The sequence below is a fragment of the Saccharomyces mikatae genome (genome assembly GCF_947241705.1).
Source record: "Saccharomyces mikatae IFO 1815 strain IFO1815 genome assembly, chromosome: 13".
Classification (NCBI taxonomy): domain Eukaryota; kingdom Fungi; phylum Ascomycota; class Saccharomycetes; order Saccharomycetales; family Saccharomycetaceae; genus Saccharomyces; species Saccharomyces mikatae.
Genome location: NC_079268.1, coordinates 357664 through 376064, shown reverse-complemented (window position 1 = coordinate 376064; position 18401 = coordinate 357664). Strand labels below are relative to the sequence as shown.

General features: G+C 39.2%; 10 protein-coding genes and 2 non-coding genes across 12 annotated transcripts; 4 read left to right on the top strand and 8 right to left on the bottom strand.

Annotated features, from left to right (window-relative positions):
* Positions 1 to 82: 82 nt before the first annotated feature.
* Positions 83 to 1243, bottom strand: SMKI13G1760 (uncharacterized protein; the record flags this gene model as incomplete). The annotated part of the gene is made up of 1 exon (XM_056224761.1): positions 83 to 1243. One exon carries the CDS (start codon positions 1241 to 1243, stop codon positions 83 to 85), a length of 1161 nt encoding a protein of 386 aa, XP_056078647.1.
* A 965-nt stretch (positions 1244 to 2208) lies between these two features.
* ERB1 (ribosome biogenesis protein ERB1) lies at positions 2209 to 4629 on the top strand (the record flags this gene model as incomplete). The annotated part of the gene is made up of 1 exon (XM_056224760.1): positions 2209 to 4629. One exon carries the CDS (start codon positions 2209 to 2211, stop codon positions 4627 to 4629), a length of 2421 nt encoding a protein of 806 aa, XP_056078646.1.
* Positions 4630 to 4778: 149 nt separating this feature from the next.
* Positions 4779 to 5765, bottom strand: CSM3 (Csm3p; the record flags this gene model as incomplete). The annotated part of the gene is made up of 1 exon (XM_056224759.1): positions 4779 to 5765. The coding sequence occupies one exon, from the start codon at positions 5763 to 5765 to the stop codon at positions 4779 to 4781; it is 987 nt and encodes a 328-aa protein (XP_056078645.1).
* A 257-nt stretch (positions 5766 to 6022) lies between these two features.
* NUP116 (FG-nucleoporin NUP116) lies at positions 6023 to 9349 on the top strand (the record flags this gene model as incomplete). Its single annotated transcript, XM_056224758.1, has 1 exon — positions 6023 to 9349. One exon carries the CDS (start codon positions 6023 to 6025, stop codon positions 9347 to 9349), a length of 3327 nt encoding a protein of 1108 aa, XP_056078644.1.
* A 230-nt stretch (positions 9350 to 9579) lies between these two features.
* On the bottom strand, positions 9580 to 9651 carry Smki_13.trna9H. The gene has a single exon. It is a non-coding gene; the product is annotated as a tRNA-His (tRNA).
* A 478-nt stretch (positions 9652 to 10129) lies between these two features.
* IOC4 (Ioc4p) lies at positions 10130 to 11575 on the bottom strand (the record flags this gene model as incomplete). The annotated part of the gene is made up of 1 exon (XM_056224757.1): positions 10130 to 11575. One exon carries the CDS (start codon positions 11573 to 11575, stop codon positions 10130 to 10132), a length of 1446 nt encoding a protein of 481 aa, XP_056078643.1.
* Positions 11576 to 12232: 657 nt separating this feature from the next.
* MCM1 (transcription factor MCM1) lies at positions 12233 to 13060 on the bottom strand (the record flags this gene model as incomplete). The annotated part of the gene is made up of 1 exon (XM_056224756.1): positions 12233 to 13060. The coding sequence occupies one exon, from the start codon at positions 13058 to 13060 to the stop codon at positions 12233 to 12235; it is 828 nt and encodes a 275-aa protein (XP_056078642.1).
* Positions 13061 to 13798: 738 nt separating this feature from the next.
* On the bottom strand, positions 13799 to 14353 carry ARG80 (Arg80p; the record flags this gene model as incomplete). Its single annotated transcript, XM_056224755.1, has 1 exon — positions 13799 to 14353. The coding sequence occupies one exon, from the start codon at positions 14351 to 14353 to the stop codon at positions 13799 to 13801; it is 555 nt and encodes a 184-aa protein (XP_056078641.1).
* A 219-nt stretch (positions 14354 to 14572) lies between these two features.
* Smki_13.trna8F lies at positions 14573 to 14664 on the bottom strand. Its single transcript is given in 2 exon segments — positions 14573 to 14608; positions 14628 to 14664. It is a non-coding gene; the product is annotated as a tRNA-Phe (tRNA).
* A 279-nt stretch (positions 14665 to 14943) lies between these two features.
* ARA2 (D-arabinose 1-dehydrogenase (NAD(P)(+)) ARA2) lies at positions 14944 to 15999 on the top strand (the record flags this gene model as incomplete). The annotated part of the gene is made up of 1 exon (XM_056224754.1): positions 14944 to 15999. One exon carries the CDS (start codon positions 14944 to 14946, stop codon positions 15997 to 15999), a length of 1056 nt encoding a protein of 351 aa, XP_056078640.1.
* Positions 16000 to 16054: 55 nt separating this feature from the next.
* YET2 (Yet2p) lies at positions 16055 to 16555 on the bottom strand (the record flags this gene model as incomplete). The annotated part of the gene is made up of 1 exon (XM_056224752.1): positions 16055 to 16555. One exon carries the CDS (start codon positions 16553 to 16555, stop codon positions 16055 to 16057), a length of 501 nt encoding a protein of 166 aa, XP_056078639.1.
* An 835-nt stretch (positions 16556 to 17390) lies between these two features.
* On the top strand, positions 17391 to 18248 carry SUB1 (chromatin-binding transcription coactivator SUB1; the record flags this gene model as incomplete). The annotated part of the gene is made up of 1 exon (XM_056224751.1): positions 17391 to 18248. The coding sequence occupies one exon, from the start codon at positions 17391 to 17393 to the stop codon at positions 18246 to 18248; it is 858 nt and encodes a 285-aa protein (XP_056078638.1).
* Between the last annotated feature and the right edge of the window lie 153 nt (positions 18249 to 18401).

Sequence of the window (18401 nt, the reverse complement as noted above, 5' to 3'; positions counted from 1 at the left end):
TTCATTAATGTAATCATTGTTCATTCTTGAGAATTTACTCGATGTAGCAATATTGTGAGCTTTTGCTGCTCTTGGTTTTGAATTATTTGTTGTAATGATAATTGCGAGTTGTAACCTTCGTGTTAGTCGTGTTTGGAGATGTGCGAGAAACATTTCTGTATTCGCTGTGTTGTTTGGATTGGGTCGGTTTATTTAGATTCATGATTTTATTCTCGTCATATATTAATTGAATTTCAGCGAATAATTGGGAAAGTTTCATGTTCGTTTTGGTACGATATTGATTACGTAGGTATTTGTAGTCACCGGATAGACCTTTAAGTATTAGTTGGCAGCCCAATCTGTCGCTAACATTGATATTGTTTTCTTTTAGCCTTTGAATAATCGTGCTGACTGTAATCTCAAATGTATCAGCAGATGTACTTCCGTTGTACTCAAGATTGGCAAGAGCTATCCAATCTTTTAATTCTTGATTGTTAGTCTGCATTTTGAACACACTTTTACAAACTGTAAGGATATCAGTATAATTAATTTCCAAAATTTGTTTTACCCATGTTGGTAATAAATGAAATGGGGCAAGTGCTTGGAAGGTATTGTAAATATACGCATGTTCTTCATAAGTCATTTGTCTTTTTATTTCACCCTGGTCATTTGGAATGATGTCACCGAGATCAGAGTTTTTCAAAAATCTAATGTAAAACTTGACCCATGTAGAGAAGTTTTCTTCTGATGTTAAAGTGTGTGGTGGTAAGACGTGATTTCTCACCTTTGTTTCAGCTTGAGACGTTTCAGGATGTTGATTTTGTGAATCGATTGGGTCAGGTGAGGAAGTACTCAATGGTGGGATATGCTGTGGCAGCGAATAGTGTGGGTCAGGTTGACAATACGCAGGTGACGTTTGACAGGATGAATGCGTCATCATAGGTGGTCGTTGGTTCTGTGCCCAGTTAGAAGCCATAGCTTTGTTTGGGGTCATCATGCCGTGCTGTGGGTACGGTCCATTCTGTGGAGGTGGTACTGAAGCAAGTTGAGGAGAGACATGATGATGGTTCTCTGGAACAGCTGATGTCTCAGGTGTTGTCTCTTGTTGAGAATCAACCTTAGTGGAATCTCTATCAAATTCCGGTAAATTGGAAGCTGGAACGTCTAACGGATCTTGATTTGATGGAACTTCCTTAGAAGTAACCGAAGCATAGGCGCTACCATGAGACAATAGTGGAGTTTGATGTAATTGTTGGGATTCCATTTTTTATAAGGCAATAATATTAAGTATGTAGATATACTAGAAGTTCTCCTCAGGGATTTAGGAATCCATAAAAGGGAATCTGCAATTCTACACAATTCTATAAACATTATTATCATCGTTTTATATATTGTTATTCATTGATCCAATTACATTATTAATCCCCGCTTTTTAGCTTTCTCTAGCTTCGATGACAGCTTATCATAACTTTTGTCATCTTCTAACACCGTATATGGTAATATACGAGTAGTACGACTACTAGTTAGTAGATGATAGTTGATTTATATTACAACAATAACTTTCTGTGTTTCAGGGTTCACCCTAAAGGTCCACCCTGGTTAATGTGTAATGCCTAACTTCTTTGCTTATATTCTTTTTTCTCTTACTTCATTTTTTTGTTTTGACTGTTTATACGCAAGTGGGGAAATCGAATTAAGACCATATTTTATAACCTAAACAATAAACAAAAAAACAATTTTTTTAAGCTAATGGGGGCAAGAAGTTATTGTCATATTCCTGAATTTTTCAGCAATAGTACTGAATTTCATATTTATATAATTTGGTAATTTTGCAAGAACACACAACAACCTTTATTTTCTAGCGTAAAGTTGATTGTGACAAGTATAAAGTAAAGGCTCTTTTTTCACTTAAAGAACCGTGGTTGAGTGTAAAAAAATGACTTCAAGGCAATAACACTATCATTATGGTGCCACTAGCATCACTGGCATTGCTGGCATATTATTGTTAGTCTAATAAGATTGAATTACCACAATTTCGCCTGGTGGGTTCCAATACCTCAGCTATGGATTACCCTCTCTGTATCGAAGAAAGTGAAAATTATTGAAAATTTTTTTTTTTTTAGTTTGCGATGAGCTTATATTTTACATACGAGACTTGGTCGCATATAGCTTCTGGTAAGCAAAGACATTGTGTTACTTCTGTTCTAATATAATAAGACTAGGTGTACAATGGTAAATAACAACAAGCTTACCGAGACAAAGATCTCGAAAAAAAGAGCAGCCAGTGAAGAATCTGAGCTCGAACAAGACGAGGACAATGTCCTCTCCGTTGATGGTTTAATTGATGCAGAAGCAAGTGAGAGTGACGAAGATGAAGAAGAATATGAGTCCGCCGTTGAAGAAAAAGAATTATCTTCTGACAGAGAAGTTAAAGAAGATTTCGATGATGACTCAGACACTGAATTAAACAAACTACTTGCCGAAGAGGAAGGTGAGGGAGAAGAGGACTACGACAGCTCTGAGTTTTCAGACGACACAACTTCACTAACCGACAAATTGTCGGGGGTGAAATTACATACCATCTCCGATCCGAATATTTATTCAAAATATGCAGATGGTCGTGATAGAGTCATCAAACCAGAGATTAAACCAGTTTATGATAGCGATGACAGTGACGGCGAAACGCAAAATACCATTGGTAACATTCCACTTTCTGCATACGATGAAATGCCTCATATTGGATACGATATCAACGGTAAAAGGATTATGAGACCTGCTAAAGGTTCTGCTTTAGATCAACTATTGGAGTCTATCGAATTACCTGAAGGCTGGACTGGGTTACTGGACAAGAACTCTGGTTCAAGTTTGAACTTGACTAAAGAAGAACTGGAACTTATTTCTAAAATTCAAAGGAACGAACAAACTGATGATACCATTAATCCATACGAACCGCTGATCGATTGGTTCACTAGACATGAAGAGGTTATGCCATTGACTGCTGTACCGGAACCAAAGAGAAGATTTGTTCCATCCAAATATGAGGCCAAGAGAGTTATGAAAATAGTCAGAGCTATCAGAGAGGGCCGTATCATTCCTCCAAAAAAGTTAAAACAAATTAAGGAAAAGGAAAAAACCGAAAACTACCAATACGATTTGTGGGGTGATTCTCCTGAAACTAATGATCACATCATGCATCTAAGAGCACCAAAATTACCTCCACCAACTAATGAAGAAAGTTATAACCCACCAGAAGAATATCTTTTGTCACCTGAAGAAAAAGAAGCTTGGGAGAACACTGAAATTAGTGAAAGGGATAGAAACTTCTTACCTCAAAAGTATTCTGCTTTGAGAAAGGTTCCTGGTTACGGTGAATCCATTAGAGAAAGATTTGAAAGGTCTCTGGACCTGTATCTAGCGCCTCGTGTTCGTAAAAACAAATTGAATATCGACCCAGATTCTCTAATTCCAGAACTTCCCTCTCCTAAGGATTTAAGACCTTTTCCTATTCGTTGCTCAACGGTATACGCTGGTCACAAGGGAAAAGTACGTACACTATCCATTGATCCTTCTGGATTGTGGCTAGCAACAGGATCCGATGACGGAACAGTCAGAGTATGGGAAATTTTAACTGGTAGGGAAGTTTATAGATCATCTCTAGTGGATGACGAAGAAAATCCAGATGATCATATCGAATGCATTGAATGGAATCCCGATGTTAATAACGGTATTCTCGCCGTTGCTGTTGGCGAAAATATTCATCTAATAGTACCACCAATATTTGGTTACGATATCGAAAATAATGGTAAAACCAAGATTGAAGACGGTTTCGGTTACGATACTTTTGGTACTGTCAAAAAATCAAACCTAGAAGTAAACGAGGATGGCAATAATGATGAAAATGGTGAAGATGAACCTGCTAAAAATTCTGTGAAAAAACAAGTAGCCCAATGGAACAAACCTTCTCAAAAGCAACTAGAAAAAGATATTTGTATCACAATTTCTTGTAAAAAAACTGTAAAAAAGCTTTCATGGCATAGAAAGGGTGATTACTTCGTCACTGTCCAACCTGACTCCGGTAACACATCTGTTTTGATTCATCAAGTTTCCAAGCATTTAACCCAATCTCCATTTAGAAAATCAAAGGGAATTATTATGGATGCTAAGTTCCATCCTTTCAAACCTCAACTGTTCGTCTGTTCTCAAAGATATGTCAGAATTTATGATCTATCTCAACAAATATTGGTAAAAAAACTGCTGCCTGGTGCTCGTTGGTTATCTAAAATTGATATTCACCCAAGAGGTGATAATTTAATCGCGTCGTCATTTGACAAGAGAGTTTTATGGCACGACCTGGATTTGGCTAGCACACCATACAAGACACTGAGATATCATGATAAAGCCGTTAGAAGTGTGAATTTTCACAAAAAGTTACCTTTATTCAGTTCTGCCGCTGATGATGGTACCATACACATCTTCCATGCCACTGTCTATGATGACATGATGAAAAATCCAATGATTGTGCCACTAAAGAAGCTGACCGGTCACAAAGTGATTAATAGTCTGGGCGTTCTTGATGCAATTTGGCATCCAAGAGAAGCTTGGTTGTTTTCTGCTGGTGCTGATAACACGGCTCGTTTGTGGACCACCTAGATTAGTAATTAGAAGTAGATATTGTATAATAACTCAAGAAGGAAGAAATCAAACAATAAAATAAGCTCTTCATAGAGCGGTTTCTATTAATATATATATATACACATATATACACATGTATTTTTGGATTATCACCTGCAAAGGCAATGTTAAAATCCCATTTCTTTCATAGCATCTAACTCATCTTGATCAACACTAAATTCATCCTCTCCTGGCAAAAAGTCGTACTGAGTCTCTGATTCCCCGATGTCATCCATTTCCCACTCTTCTAGTTTTTGTACCATTTCAACGTCTTCTTCAGTCATTAAGTCCTTTTTTATACTTCTATGCGCATCTAACCACCCCAATAAAAGTTTCTTCTCATTTTCATCAAAGCCAGAGGACCCTTGTACCCTGAATCTCTTCAATAGTGTATCCGTATCTTCCTTAGGCGGTGCGGAATTGTGTTCTGCTGGTGAATCATTCCTTGTTTCATCTGAAACCCTTTTTTTTCTGTTACTCGAAGAAGGGTGATATATATCGTCATCTTCGTCCTTGTCATTTTTATTAACATCAGTTTTATCTTGTTTATTGAAACCATCTGTCGCAACAGGTTCCATGCCCAGGTCAGTAGAGTGTTCTCTAACCATAGGTGATTGTGTTTCCAACCCTTGTCCCCCATCTCGTGTGCTGACCTCAAAGCTCATGCCCATCTCATCTCTGAAAAGACTAACTCTGTATTCTCTCAGAACTGGGTCTGTTTTACCCATTGTCTGACATATCTTCATAAAATCCTTGAATTTTGCCTTAGGAAATAATTCGTGTGCCCAAAGCTGGTAGAACTGAATAATACCTGATAAGTTATCATAAGAGTTTTTCCTTGAGGAGATTCGTATTCTTTTATGTGCATTTTTTAGAATATAGGGTAGACCTTTATCACTAAGCAGTTTCTCGGCTGTTAACTTTACCTGAGGCCTTCTCCTTTTAGTTACAATAGCGGTTGGGTCAGCTATGGTAGGATCCCCTATTGAAGCGTCCAAGCCATTCGGTATAGTTGGATCTTTTCCGACATCTTGGGAACCATCAAGAGGGAATAGCAGATTATTAGTATCTTCATCCATCACGTCAATAAAATCCTGCTTGTTCTTCTCCGACATTCTGTTTCAATATATCGATAGTTCTTAATTACGCGTAAGTTCTATTATTATTGTCACTTTAATAATGACCAACATTACCCGTTTTTTTCTTTTTTTCCTTTCATGTTTGATGGAAAAAGAACAAAAATAAGATACATTTATAATCACTAGGTGGCCAGAAGACCTTAATGGAGGCCAGAAGCATCACATAGAGAACCGCGGCAACTGAGAGGGCACCATTTAAGTTTGAAGAATTTCTCTTTTTTTAAAACATCATTATGTTTGGAGTTAGCCGTGGCGCATTTCCTAGCGCAACAACACAGCCATTTGGTTCAACAGGATCATCCTTTGGTACACAACAGCAGCAACAACCAGTAGCAAATAGTTCTACTTTTGCTCTTGGCCAGCAAGCAAATACAACTCAGGCCCCTGCATTCGGTAACTTTGGCAATCAGACTTCCAAGTCTCCCTTCGGAATGTCTGGATCCACAGCTGCCAACGGTACCCCATTTGGTCAAGCTCAATTGGGTTCGAACAACAACGCCTCTGGCTCGATTTTTGGTGGCATGGGCAATAACACGTCACTTTCCGCTAGTTCCACATCTGTTGCGCCCAACTCTACAGCAGGCACGAGCATCAAACCCTTTACTACCTTCGAGGAGAAGGACCCAACTACAGGCGTTACCAACGTTTTCCAAAGTATTACCTGCATGCCCGAATACAGGAATTTTTCTTTTGAAGAATTGAGGTTTCAAGACTATCAAGCAGGAAGAAAATTCGGAACGGGTCAAAATGGCGCTGGTACTACCTTTAGCAATCCGCAAGGCACTACTAACGCGGGATTTGGAATGATGGGGAACAATAACTCCAATACATCTGCTACAACAGGGGGATTATTTGGTCAGAAGCCAGCAGCAGGCATGTTTGGAGGAGGATCGGGAGGAGGATTTGGCCCTGGAGCATCTAACACCACAGGTTTGTTTGGAAGTTCAACCAATCTTTCAGGAAACTCGGCATTTGGGGCGAATAAACCTGCTGCTCCCGGAGGATTATTTGGTAACACAACAAATTCAACCAACAACACCAACAGCACTGGCCTTTTCGGACAACAAAACTCGAACACAAACGCGAACTTGTTTGGCCAGCAACCAAATTCATTCGGGGCGAATAATATGACTGGTGGAGGCGCCTTTGGCCAAGTGAATCGCGGTGCCTTCTCTCAACAACAGCCACAGCAAAGCACCGGTGGTATATTTGGTCAAGCAAACGCTAATGCGAATGGTGGTGCCTTTGGCCAACAGCAGAACACTGGCGGCCTTTTTGGGGCCAAACCAGCTTCTGGTGGGCTGTTTGGCCAGACTAGTGGCACGAATGCATTTGGAATGAATAATAACACGAGTGGCGTCACCTCTACTGGCTTATTCGGGCAAAATAACCAGCAACAAAGTGGAGCAGGATTACTTGGACAACAGCAAAGTTCTACCGCTGGAGGGCTATTCGGTCAGAATAACCAAAATCAGAACCAGTCAGGGTTATTTGGGCAACAAAACTCATCTAGTACATTCGGTCAGTCACAGCAACAAGGTGGGTTATTTGGAAGCAAACCTACGGGTGGTCTTTTTGGACAACAACAGGGAGCATCCACTTTTGGGTCTCAAGGTAATTCTTTGTTTGGGCAAAGTAATCAACCACAGCAATCAACAGGGGGATTATTTGGACAATCCAACAACCAGTCACAACCTCAAACTGGTGGGTTGTTTGGTCAGTCCAATCAAACGAATAACCAACCATTTGGCCAAAACGGATTACAACAACCACAACAAAATACCAATCTTTTCGGAGCGAAACCCGGTGGTTTGGGCAATACAGGTTTATTTTCTAACAGTGCAACAAATCCAAATAACGGTATAACTGGGAACAATCTGCAACAGCAATCTGGGGGGTTGTTTCAAAATAAACAGCAACCAGCTTCGGGAAGCCTGTTTGGCCCAAAACCTGGAAATTCTGTTGCAGGCGGGTTATTTGGTAACAATCAAGCTGCCAACCAAAACAATACTACATCAACTACTGGTGGTTTGTTTGGAAATAAGCCCACTACGGGATCTCTTTTTGGGGGTGCCAATGGTACAGCTTCAAACACCACATCAGGCGGGTTATTTGGGTCTAATAATGTATCTAGCACGGCAGCCACCACCACTTCCACCGGCTTATTCGGCAATAAATCTGTGAGTGCCGGGGCTCCCACAACTGGCGGCGGTTTATTTGGAAACAATAACACTTCCTCTTTGAATAACGGCATTGTTTCAACGGGCTTATTCAATAATAATAATAACTCACAACCAACTAATGGAGGGGGTCTATTTCAGAATAACACGAATACTAATATTTCAGGTGGGGGATTGTTTCCTCAGTCTCAGTCAATGGCACAATCACAGAACGTACTTCAGCAGCAGCAGCAGCAGCAAAGATTACAACTTCAGAATAGTAATCCATATGGTACCAATGAACTGTTTTCCAAAGCAACTGTCGTCAACACAGCTTCTATTCCAGTTCAACCAAGTGCTACAAAAATCAAAGCTGATGAGCGCAAAAAAGCTAGTTTGAGTAGCGCATATAAAATGGTTCCTAAAACTTTATTTACGACCAAGCTCAAATCTAAAAGTACCGCCATGGATAAGGTACAGATCAAGGCTGATCCAAATTTATCTATTTCAGTCGATAGAAAGAATAATCAGATTACAATATCTAGTCAACAGGAGGAAACTTTAGACGAAAGCATCTTAAAAGCTTCCCAATTGTTATTCAATCCTGACAAAAGATCATTCAAGAACCTAATTAATAATAAGAAACTGTTGGCTGCGTCTAAGGAAAAAAATAATGGATCGTTGAACAATGATAATACTACTAGAAGTAAAATTGATGAAAAGGGAAATACACCAGAAAACCTAAAGATTGATGAAAAAGAAACAGAAAATGGGGGAAAAATAAACACTTTACATTCAAAATCCAATGAAGAGGAGGGCCTTATCGAAGATCATTCCATAAAAGTAAGCGAAGAAAACAAGGAAAATATCACTGATTGGCAAAAGCAAGCCCATTTAGAAAATGATAAGAAGACGATTAGTGCTGAAATTGCCGAACAAGATGCTTCTTTCATCAATGAAAATTATTACATTTCTCCCTCCATGGATGTTTTATCCTCTTATTCTTTATTGCAACTACGCAAAGTCTCACATTTAGTTGTGGGTCATAAAAACTATGGAAAAATCGAATTTTTAGAATCTGTTGACCTTGCCGAAATTCCTCTGACCTCATTAGGAGGCATTATTATTACTTTTGAACCAAAAACTTGTATAATATATGCGAACTCCCCGAACAAACCAAAGAGAGGTGAAGGAATCAACGTCCGAGCTCGAATTACGTGCTTTAACTGTTATCCCGTAGACAAATCTACCAGGAAACCTATAAAGGACCCAAACCATCAGTTGGTTAAGAGGCATATTGAACGTCTGAAGAATAATCCAAACTCCAAGTTTGAAAGCTATGACGCCACCAGTGGTACGTATGTGTTTATTGTTAACCATGCTGCAGAACAGACCTTTTGAATAAGTATATAATTTAACTGTATAGATTTAATTACTATTTTACAATGCATTTTTTTATTTAATAAGCCGTATTTTGTTTGAGAGCAGGATCATAATTTTCCTGATAGGACCATAAAAAAGGCGAAAGTATAGAAAACTAAAAAGGAATCTATTTCTTTGATCATCTACACTAGACAGAGGTATTTAGTTACTTGATGCCGTCAAGATCTTATTGTTATTACAAAAAAAAATGCCATCTCCTAGAATCGAACCAGGGTTTCATCGGCCACAACGATGTGTACTAACCACTATACTAAGATGGCAAGCATATAATTTTTCTACCAACAGACATTATACACTCGCGAAGGGAAATTTCACTCAACCATCCTTCGGTGAAAGAATACACAGTATTCTTATCTAAAAAGACAGAATCATGCGGACTATATTAGAGTCCCAGACTGACTCTTCAGAACTCAATAGTTTTTCTGTAAATATGAAAGGTGCGCAGAATGAAAACTATTACGGGATCAATAAAACCAGGAGCAATAGAATCTGAAAATATATAGAATAGCTGAACCTTCCATAATATGCCCGAAGCATTCGAAAAAAAAGTAATTCATATAGTGATCAATAGACTCCAAAACGTTATATTGATAGTACAATACAATTTAAGTGAATCTTGAGTATCAAAATCTGCTTTATATACATCCGAATTATTATAAATTATCCAGCTTTGACCTACTTTATATTACACAGGTTGCCCTTTTTTAATTAAATACAATATCTAACCATGACCACAGGTTATGCTCCTACTTTATTTTCCTCTTTCTTCACAGGTTCATCGGAACTCGAACCTTCCAACCCTATTGGTTGAATTTCCATGTCTTGATGTAGTTGCCAATCTTTCGTGTCAGGTGTAAACTGATAAGAATAAATATGTTCAAAAATATTTTGGAAACGATCCCATAAATTCCACTCATTCAGTTCCTTTTTCCTTAAGTTGAATAATATTCTAAAGTTTAACAGTAGGGAATTATTCGATTGGAAGATTGTTATAAATTCGTTCTTGGACCCCCTGGTGTCAAGAGCGATTTGTAATTCGTCTAGTATTATTTCGAAGTCGTCCTTCATAGAAACAGCTTGGTTGATATTTGAAAATAACACATCGCATAACAGTTTGTTGATGCCCGCTAGTTTATCTTCCAAATCCAACTTAATCTCTGTATGCTTTTCCAAGTTTTTCTTCTGTGACAATTTTTTCGCAATCGGATCCATTGTTTTCTCGATTGATAGATCTTGTGGACCCAAGCCAACAATAGTCCAATCTTCATCATCCTCAAAATGATACCTGATTATTTTAGGTGTCTTCGGCCTTTCTTTCTTAGGCTTTGCCTTTGATTTAGGTTTAGCCTTCGACACCACTACTTTCTTGGCTTTGACCCTCTGAGGCCTTTTTCTAACAATCTCTCGTACTTCCTCATCGTCCTCGTCCTCGTCCTCATCTTCAACTTCATCATCATCTCCTTCTGAAGCATCGACCATTTGTTGTCTAGTTGACCTGGTTGACCTAGTGACTCTTTTCCTTTTGTTTACCTCACCACCTTCATCTATATCTATATCGAAAGTGCGTTTCTGACGCTGTCTGCTGGACGATCTAGTCGGTCTTGTTGTCTTTTTTTTACGCTCCTCCACTTCTTCTTCTTCTTCTACATATTCCTCTTCATCTGGCTTACCATAAGACCCATATTCCACAAACTCCCAAATATCAATCCCATCTTTTCCCCTCAGAGCCATTTCATAGGCCGGTATTAGTTTCTTGTTCTTCCGTTGCTTGCCGCTTAGCCACTGACAACATTCTTCATTTGTTAGAACCTTCATATCCGTGGGTTTTACCCAGATGTACGAATCGTCGCAAAAAAACTTGACACAATAAGCCGGTTTTAGTGCATCATTTTTACGAAACTTTAGAACTGGAGTGTAAATTATAAACTTCTCAGGATTAACCTCACTGTCATCAAAAGTCTCTACTTCTTCTTCGTCACTTTGCTCTGGGCCTTCTATCTCTGCATCTATATCCACTCCTAATTCTTTATCCCTGGTTGACTTGCCTTTGTGCACACTCATCGGTTTGTTCTTGAGGATGTTATCAGGTATGAGTTCATTAGGGATGATCATTGCCGGCCACGCTGAAAACCCCTTAACTTTTGCGAGAACGATATCCGTTGGTTGAAATATTACATCAGACATTACGCTAGTAGTGATAAACCGCTCGAAAGAATGAAAATTAACGATTTTTCCGTCAATTTTTACTTCTTTAATATTGATACAAGCTTAATCGCAGTAATTTCAAGTTACATATGGAAAGTTATTTTGTTGCTAATGCATTGCCATGACATCTTCGGAGAATTCGTATTAGACGATAAAATATAAGAATTGGCTGTGAACCAGACTAAAAAGTATTCACTTGCAATATTAATGTAACTAGAAGAAGAATTATTTCGAAGCAGAGTAATTTACATTATAATTTATTTGGAAATGTGTGTATGTGAGTAATGTATACAAGTTATGTGTGTTTTTCATATTTTTATATTCTTAAAGTTTTATTTTTATATTTTATATATCCGGGGAAGGAGAATGGGAGGTTGGATTGAATCTTGCCTAATGAAAGAAAGTGGCAGCAGAGTGAAAAGAGGCAAGGAAACAAACCAGAAATAATTGCAAAAGAAAAATAGGTGCCGACGAATAAGATATTTTCTATTCTTTTACCGAGATAGGGCTTTTTTTTTTTTAACGTAAAGTAATGATACGTATTTGTTCTCGTTGTCTATTTTTCTTTTATTCTGTATGGAAACAGCTTTTCCCTCTTAATGCTCGTCTATGAATTATATACGGAAACCGATAAGATTAATATTGGCCTTGTTGCGGCTCTTGGAAGTACTGTTGGTAGGCTGCGTTTTGTTCGGCATTCAGGTAGGGAGAGCCGGCGTTAGCAAAAGCCTGCTGATGAGGTTGATGAATACCGGTGAGGGGCTGTTGTTGCTGTTGTTGCTGCTGTTGCTGCTGCTGTTGTTGCTGTGGCAGTGACTGCTGCGGATGTGCTATTCCCTGCTGTGGTCGAGGATGCTGTGGCATTTGCTGAGGCTGTTGCTGTTGCTGCTGCTGAGGCTGCTGCTGTTGTTGCGGGTTCTGAGTGTGATGTTGCTGCTGCTGAATTATTGAGTTTTGATTAGGATTGGCGCCTAACAATTGTGACTTAACCTCCTGTTTTAACGCGCCTGCCGGTACCTGATCTTGATTCAGGTGACCTAAGTTATTCGCATGTGCATTCAATACTTGTTGCTGTTGTTGCTGCGGTTGTTGACGTTGCATTTCATTACCATCTTCTTCATCGTCATCATCATCATCTTCGCCGTCTTCCTCATCGTCTTCCTCTTCATCATCAGGGGCATTTAAACAGGCCTGGATCAGGTTCCTACCTTCTTGCTGCGTGACTATAGGTTCAAATTTTGGCGTGCTAAAAGTGTATACCAAACCAGTTTCTGAAACAACAAGTAGCAGTACCTGTGTGCCTGTTAGCACAGATAGTTCGAAAGCCTTCTTCATAATACCATGTTTCCTCTTTGAAAAAGTCACATGGCGCCTTGTTTTATTCTCGATGAACTTGATTTCTATCTTTCTTCTCTCCTTCTGTTGCCCGTTATTGGTAGGCGTACCCTCCTCGATGTCAGACATTCTTGCTGGGTAGCTATAATATTGTTGCTGTTACAGCAAGTCTTGCAGATCTAAAGCTTCTCTTTTTTTTTCTGGATTTTCGCTTCTTATTCCTTTCCTCTGCACTATTTTTTTCTCTTTCTTTTCCCGTTTTTTCCCTATAACTGAATTGAAAAAAAGAGATAAAACAGCGATTAAAAAAAAATGAATCAAAGAAAAAAAATTCAAAAAAATCAATACAATGAACTAATTAACGTGGACAAAAGTCGGTCTTTATCCTAATTACTTTTTTCCAAATAGGTGAATAATGGAGAAACTGATTGGGTATCTGATGATATAGTATGTAAAATACTTAGAGATTGATTTACAACAACCAGGAACTAAAAAGAAAAGCAAAAACGCCAAAATACACGTAACAAAACACACTAGGCAAATTGAAGTAAGGTAAGAAAAAGCAGAGTTTACAATGTGGTACGCAGTGCCTCGCTGGTAAGTATTTGGAGATGACCTTGTTTTGGCGCAGCTTAATATAGGACAGCAGGTGCTAAACCGAAAGGGAAATTTCCTGCGGCACAGCGCAAAAGTGCCTCTTTTGAGAAAATTACTCAAAAGGGGAGGATCCGGTATGTTCCGAGCCGCGTTCCGGAGGAGGGCAACCCTTTTACAACCCCCTTCAAAGCAATGATGCTTTCTATATGTTTATTGCACTATAAAGCTCTGCCTATGCTTTCGTGGAGCACCTCCCCTAGTCTCAAGGTTTCACTTGGTCGGAGATTGTTCTTGTGCCGGTGAAATATCGGGAGCGCCAGGAGCGTCTGTGGCGTTGATACACGCTCTGATGAGGTTCTTGCCCTCGTCTTCCCGTATCACTGGTTCGAGCTTTGGAGTGGTGAAAGTATAAACCAGACCAGAGTTCCCAAGAATCAGCAATAAGATGTTGGCGCCCGTTAAAACGGAAAGCTCATAAGCTTTTTTCATGATCCCGTGCCGCCTCTTCGAGAAGGTAACGTGTCTTCGGGTCTTGTTTTCGATGTACTTAATCGGCAACTTCTGCCTCGTAGACGTGCGCGTGCCGCTATTCACCTGAAATCTGGTTATGCTCGGGGTGGGAGTCGAGGTTCCCGTGCTGAACTTGTCGTCATCGTCGTCATCCTCGACATCGTTTTCATCTTCATCGCCATGATGATGTTGTTGTTGTTGTGGCAACGACGTTGAAAGCTGATGTACTGATTTGCTTGGATGATTAGCTTCAACACTGCCTGGAGTTGGCTCTTCAACTAAACAGGTATCCGAACCGTCGCTATTCGAGGTCATGTTTAAAATAATCCTAAAGAGTTTCAGTAGCTAACGTCGATAAAAGAGTCTTTGTAACAATTGCATAAGATACTTGCTGGGAGTAAGAAGAACCACCGATTTTCTCTCTCTCTTGCAGTTCTGTCTGAATCATCATTTTTTTTCACTTGCCGTTTAATAATAAAAAACCCACCCGTTCCAAGTCTGTACCGTGGCAAAAAAGAAAACATGAAAAATTAATGCGAATTCTGTGGATCGAACACAGGACCTCCAGATATCTTGACCGAAGTTTTTTCTTCAGTCTGGCGCTCTCCCAACTGAGCTAAATCCGCTTATATTTACATGCGGTCTTGCACACTATAAGCCACCCCATTCTAATGAAAAAACTCGTCAAGAAAGAATTTCCTGAAGAACAGGGGTGTCGTGTGGTCAGGGTACATTCAAGAAAGCACGAATAGAATCATACGGCTACGTATTGTTACATGTATAGTTGGTTTTTCTTCGTATTTTTCGTTTCTGGATGGACCGGAAGGCAGGATAGTATAGATTTGGCAAACGGCAAACTGTAACCAGATTCCAGCCAGTCTAAAACGAAAAAGCAGCACCGAAAAATGTTTTCAAAAAGCAAGGATAACAAGGAAGATTATAAGGCCGTCAAGTGTAAGGTAGAACCATCTAACTTGGCCTTGTTGTCTCCCCTAGTTTTAGGAGGTGCCATATTGAATGAACAATATACCGATGAGCCAGAATCTATACCATTGGAGGACATGATCAGATACGCATTCTCGCATGGTATAAATGCAATTGACACTTCCCCATATTACGGACCTAGTGAGGTCCTTTATGGTAAGGCATTGACCAGTCTAAAAAATGAATTTCCTAGAAGTACCTATTTCATATGTACCAAAGTCGGGCGCATTAGTGCCGATGAATTCAATTATTCCAAAGAGTTTGTAAGATTTAGTGTTCTCAGATCGTGTAAAAGGTTAGACACTGCGTACCTTGATCTCGTTTACTTGCACGATGTGGAATTTGTTTCATTGCCACACATTTTAGAGGCACTCAAGGAATTGAGGATCTTAAAAAATGAAGGAATCATCAAAAATATTGGCGTATCGGGTTATCCAATCGATTTCATCACTTGGCTAGCTGAACATTGTTCTATCAAGGAAACCGATGTCGGCTCATTGGACGCAGTACTATCGTACTGTAACTTGAATTTACAAAATAACAAACTCCTGGACTTTCGAGAAAGACTATTGTGTAACGCTAAACTGAAGATGATTTGCAATGCATCCATATTGAGCATGTCGCTTCTAAGGTCGCAGGAAACAAGGAAGTTTCATCCATGTTCCCACGAATTGAGGGAATGTGCATCCAAGGCTGCCAAATATTGCCAAGAACAAAATGTCGATCTAGCAGACTTAGCGACCAGATATGCGGTTTCAGAATGGATGGGAAAAGGCCCAGTCGTTCTTGGAGTGAGTAGCATGAAAGAATTAAAACTTGCTCTGGACAACTACAAAAATGTGGAATCAAACGGCAACAAATTGTCTCCCAGGGACAAAAAACTAGTGGATTTTATCCAGAAGAATATTTTCAAAGGTCATTTTAATGAAGTATGGTCGTCCGGAATCCCTCATCCAGAAATTATCAAATCTTCCTGAGAACCAATCAACCAATCTTATTTATATTCATTTAAAGTATGTAAGTATATCTGTTTCAGCTCCGTTTCTCTCTACACAACTCCTTCCTCTGCAACTTTTTCAAGTATTTTTGCTTTTGCTTTAACCGTTCCCTCAGAATCGCATCTCCAGCTTTTACTTTATCATTCCACTCCACTATCCTTCGTAAAATACTCATAACCGTAAGTATGCATATACAAAAGTAGATGATAAAGCCTGAAATGTAAACATTTCTTTGATTGTATGCCCTTGAAGCCAGCGCATCGACTGGAGTTACACTATTTATTACAAAGGAATTTTTCTGATCACGGTACGTAGACACTTTGACCTGTGATCTCTTCCATGAATCAACGAACAACAGACCAACAAGCATCATGATTCCTATCATGTATGTTCTAAATTTCTTATTAGAACTTATGGCATTGTACCTCGTGTACAGCCACCTTCTCATACGTTGTGGAAGTGGAAGCACCAAAACAAAAAGGATAGCCATTTCAATGACCAACAACGAAAAGAGCGCTGCTAAGTAAACACCCATTACTATTTTACCTACTAATTCGCTTGGTCTTGTTCTATTCACATTGCTGGTACCTAAGGAACAACAGATGCATACATTTATTTCCAGGCGGTTAGCTTTTCCCAAAGAAGGCCAGCTGTCCATAGTTTATTTTAACAGCCCTTTTTTTCCTTCATTTTTTTTAAGCCAATTTTGCCTCATCGACATATGCCCACTCACACCAGGTTGGCTCATAAACATAGCGAGCGCTTACCGATCACATCTATTGACTATGGGTTTACTACAAAAACAACACAGGACAGCAATGCACCGAAATGGCCTGGTTGTTTGATGCCACTATCAGTACTTAAAAGATCGTTAATGCAGCCGTACTAAAACACCACACTGTATAGCCGGGTAACAATGTTATTTTCACTGCGAAAAGAATTATCATCACTGACAAGCAGGATTTGAGTATAGCAAAACACACATACGTTTTTTTGTTATTTTATGGATGGTTTTTCCTCGTTTCGATCACGGGAGTTTATTGATGGAATCATTTGCATGGAAATTTTGCTCTCTTTTGAAATTGTTTGTCAGTACTTGTGTTTTCTTCTCTTTTCACCTCGTCCCCCTCTCTTTTCTTTCTCTTTCTCTTTCTTTTTCTCTCTGGCTTGCCTTTTGTTCTATTCTTGATGAAAATTCTTGATATGATCTAGGGAACGATAGAAAGACAAAAGAAGAGGTTGTAACGGTGAATTTCATAGAGGTCTCCAATCAAAAAAACGTCTTTTGGTTGCTCACTCAAGAAAGTTATCTGATATTATTATCTTTCCGTATACGTTCATCTTTCTACTTATATACAAAGACAAGCGCTATGTCATATTACAACAGGTATAGGAACAAGAGAAGAAACGATAATGGTGGTGGAAATTTAAATAACAATAACAATAATGGTGGTATGCCATCTGGACTCTCCGCCTCAGATGCCATTTTTGATTTGGGAAAAAATAAGAGAGTTACAGTGAGACAATTTAGGAACATAAACTTAATTGACATCCGTGAATACTATCTGGACTCTTCTACGGGCGAAATGAAGCCTGGGAAGAAAGGTATTTCGTTGACAGAAGATCTCTATGACGAACTGCTTAAACACAGATTAAATATTGATGAGGCATTGAGAAGGCTGGGATCCAAGAGGCCAAAAACGAAAATGGTTAGACTTTTATCCGACGACGAATATGAAGATGATAACAATAATGACACCATCAATAATGATAAGGACAAGAACAGCTCAAAGAAGAGGAGGGAAGACAAATCCAAGTCATCTAACGAAAATCAGGACTTGGAACCCCGTTCAAAGAAAAAGAAGCCTGCTCCACCTACCCTGTTACCTCATGAGGAAAACATTCAAAATGCTGAAAGGGAAGCAAATGCTACTTTGATCATTCCAGGGCAGGCTGGTAGGAAGCAACAGGAAGAACGAAAGCAGAAGGAGAAAGAAGAGGAAGAAGAAAAGGCAAAGGCAAAGGCAAAGGCAGAGGCAAAGGAAAATATACTTGAACCTCAACCTGAACCTGAACCTGCACCTGTACCTATGGTTCAAGCTAAAAAGGAAGACGCTCTCTCCAATATAGACGACGCAAAAGATGCAAATTCTAGTGACGAAGAATTTGCTCAAAGCTTGGAGGCTGAAATGAACAAGGCTGAAGACGATATAAGTGAAGAAGAATAAATATTACTGGAGGAATAAGCTTACTTGTATCATCAACACCTTTCCCCTGACAAGCTTATGAAATAAAAACGAAAAAAAAAATTCTATACGCTTGTGTTGTCGCCTTCATTTTCAATTCATATACTCAAAATATACGTGATTTATAATAACCAA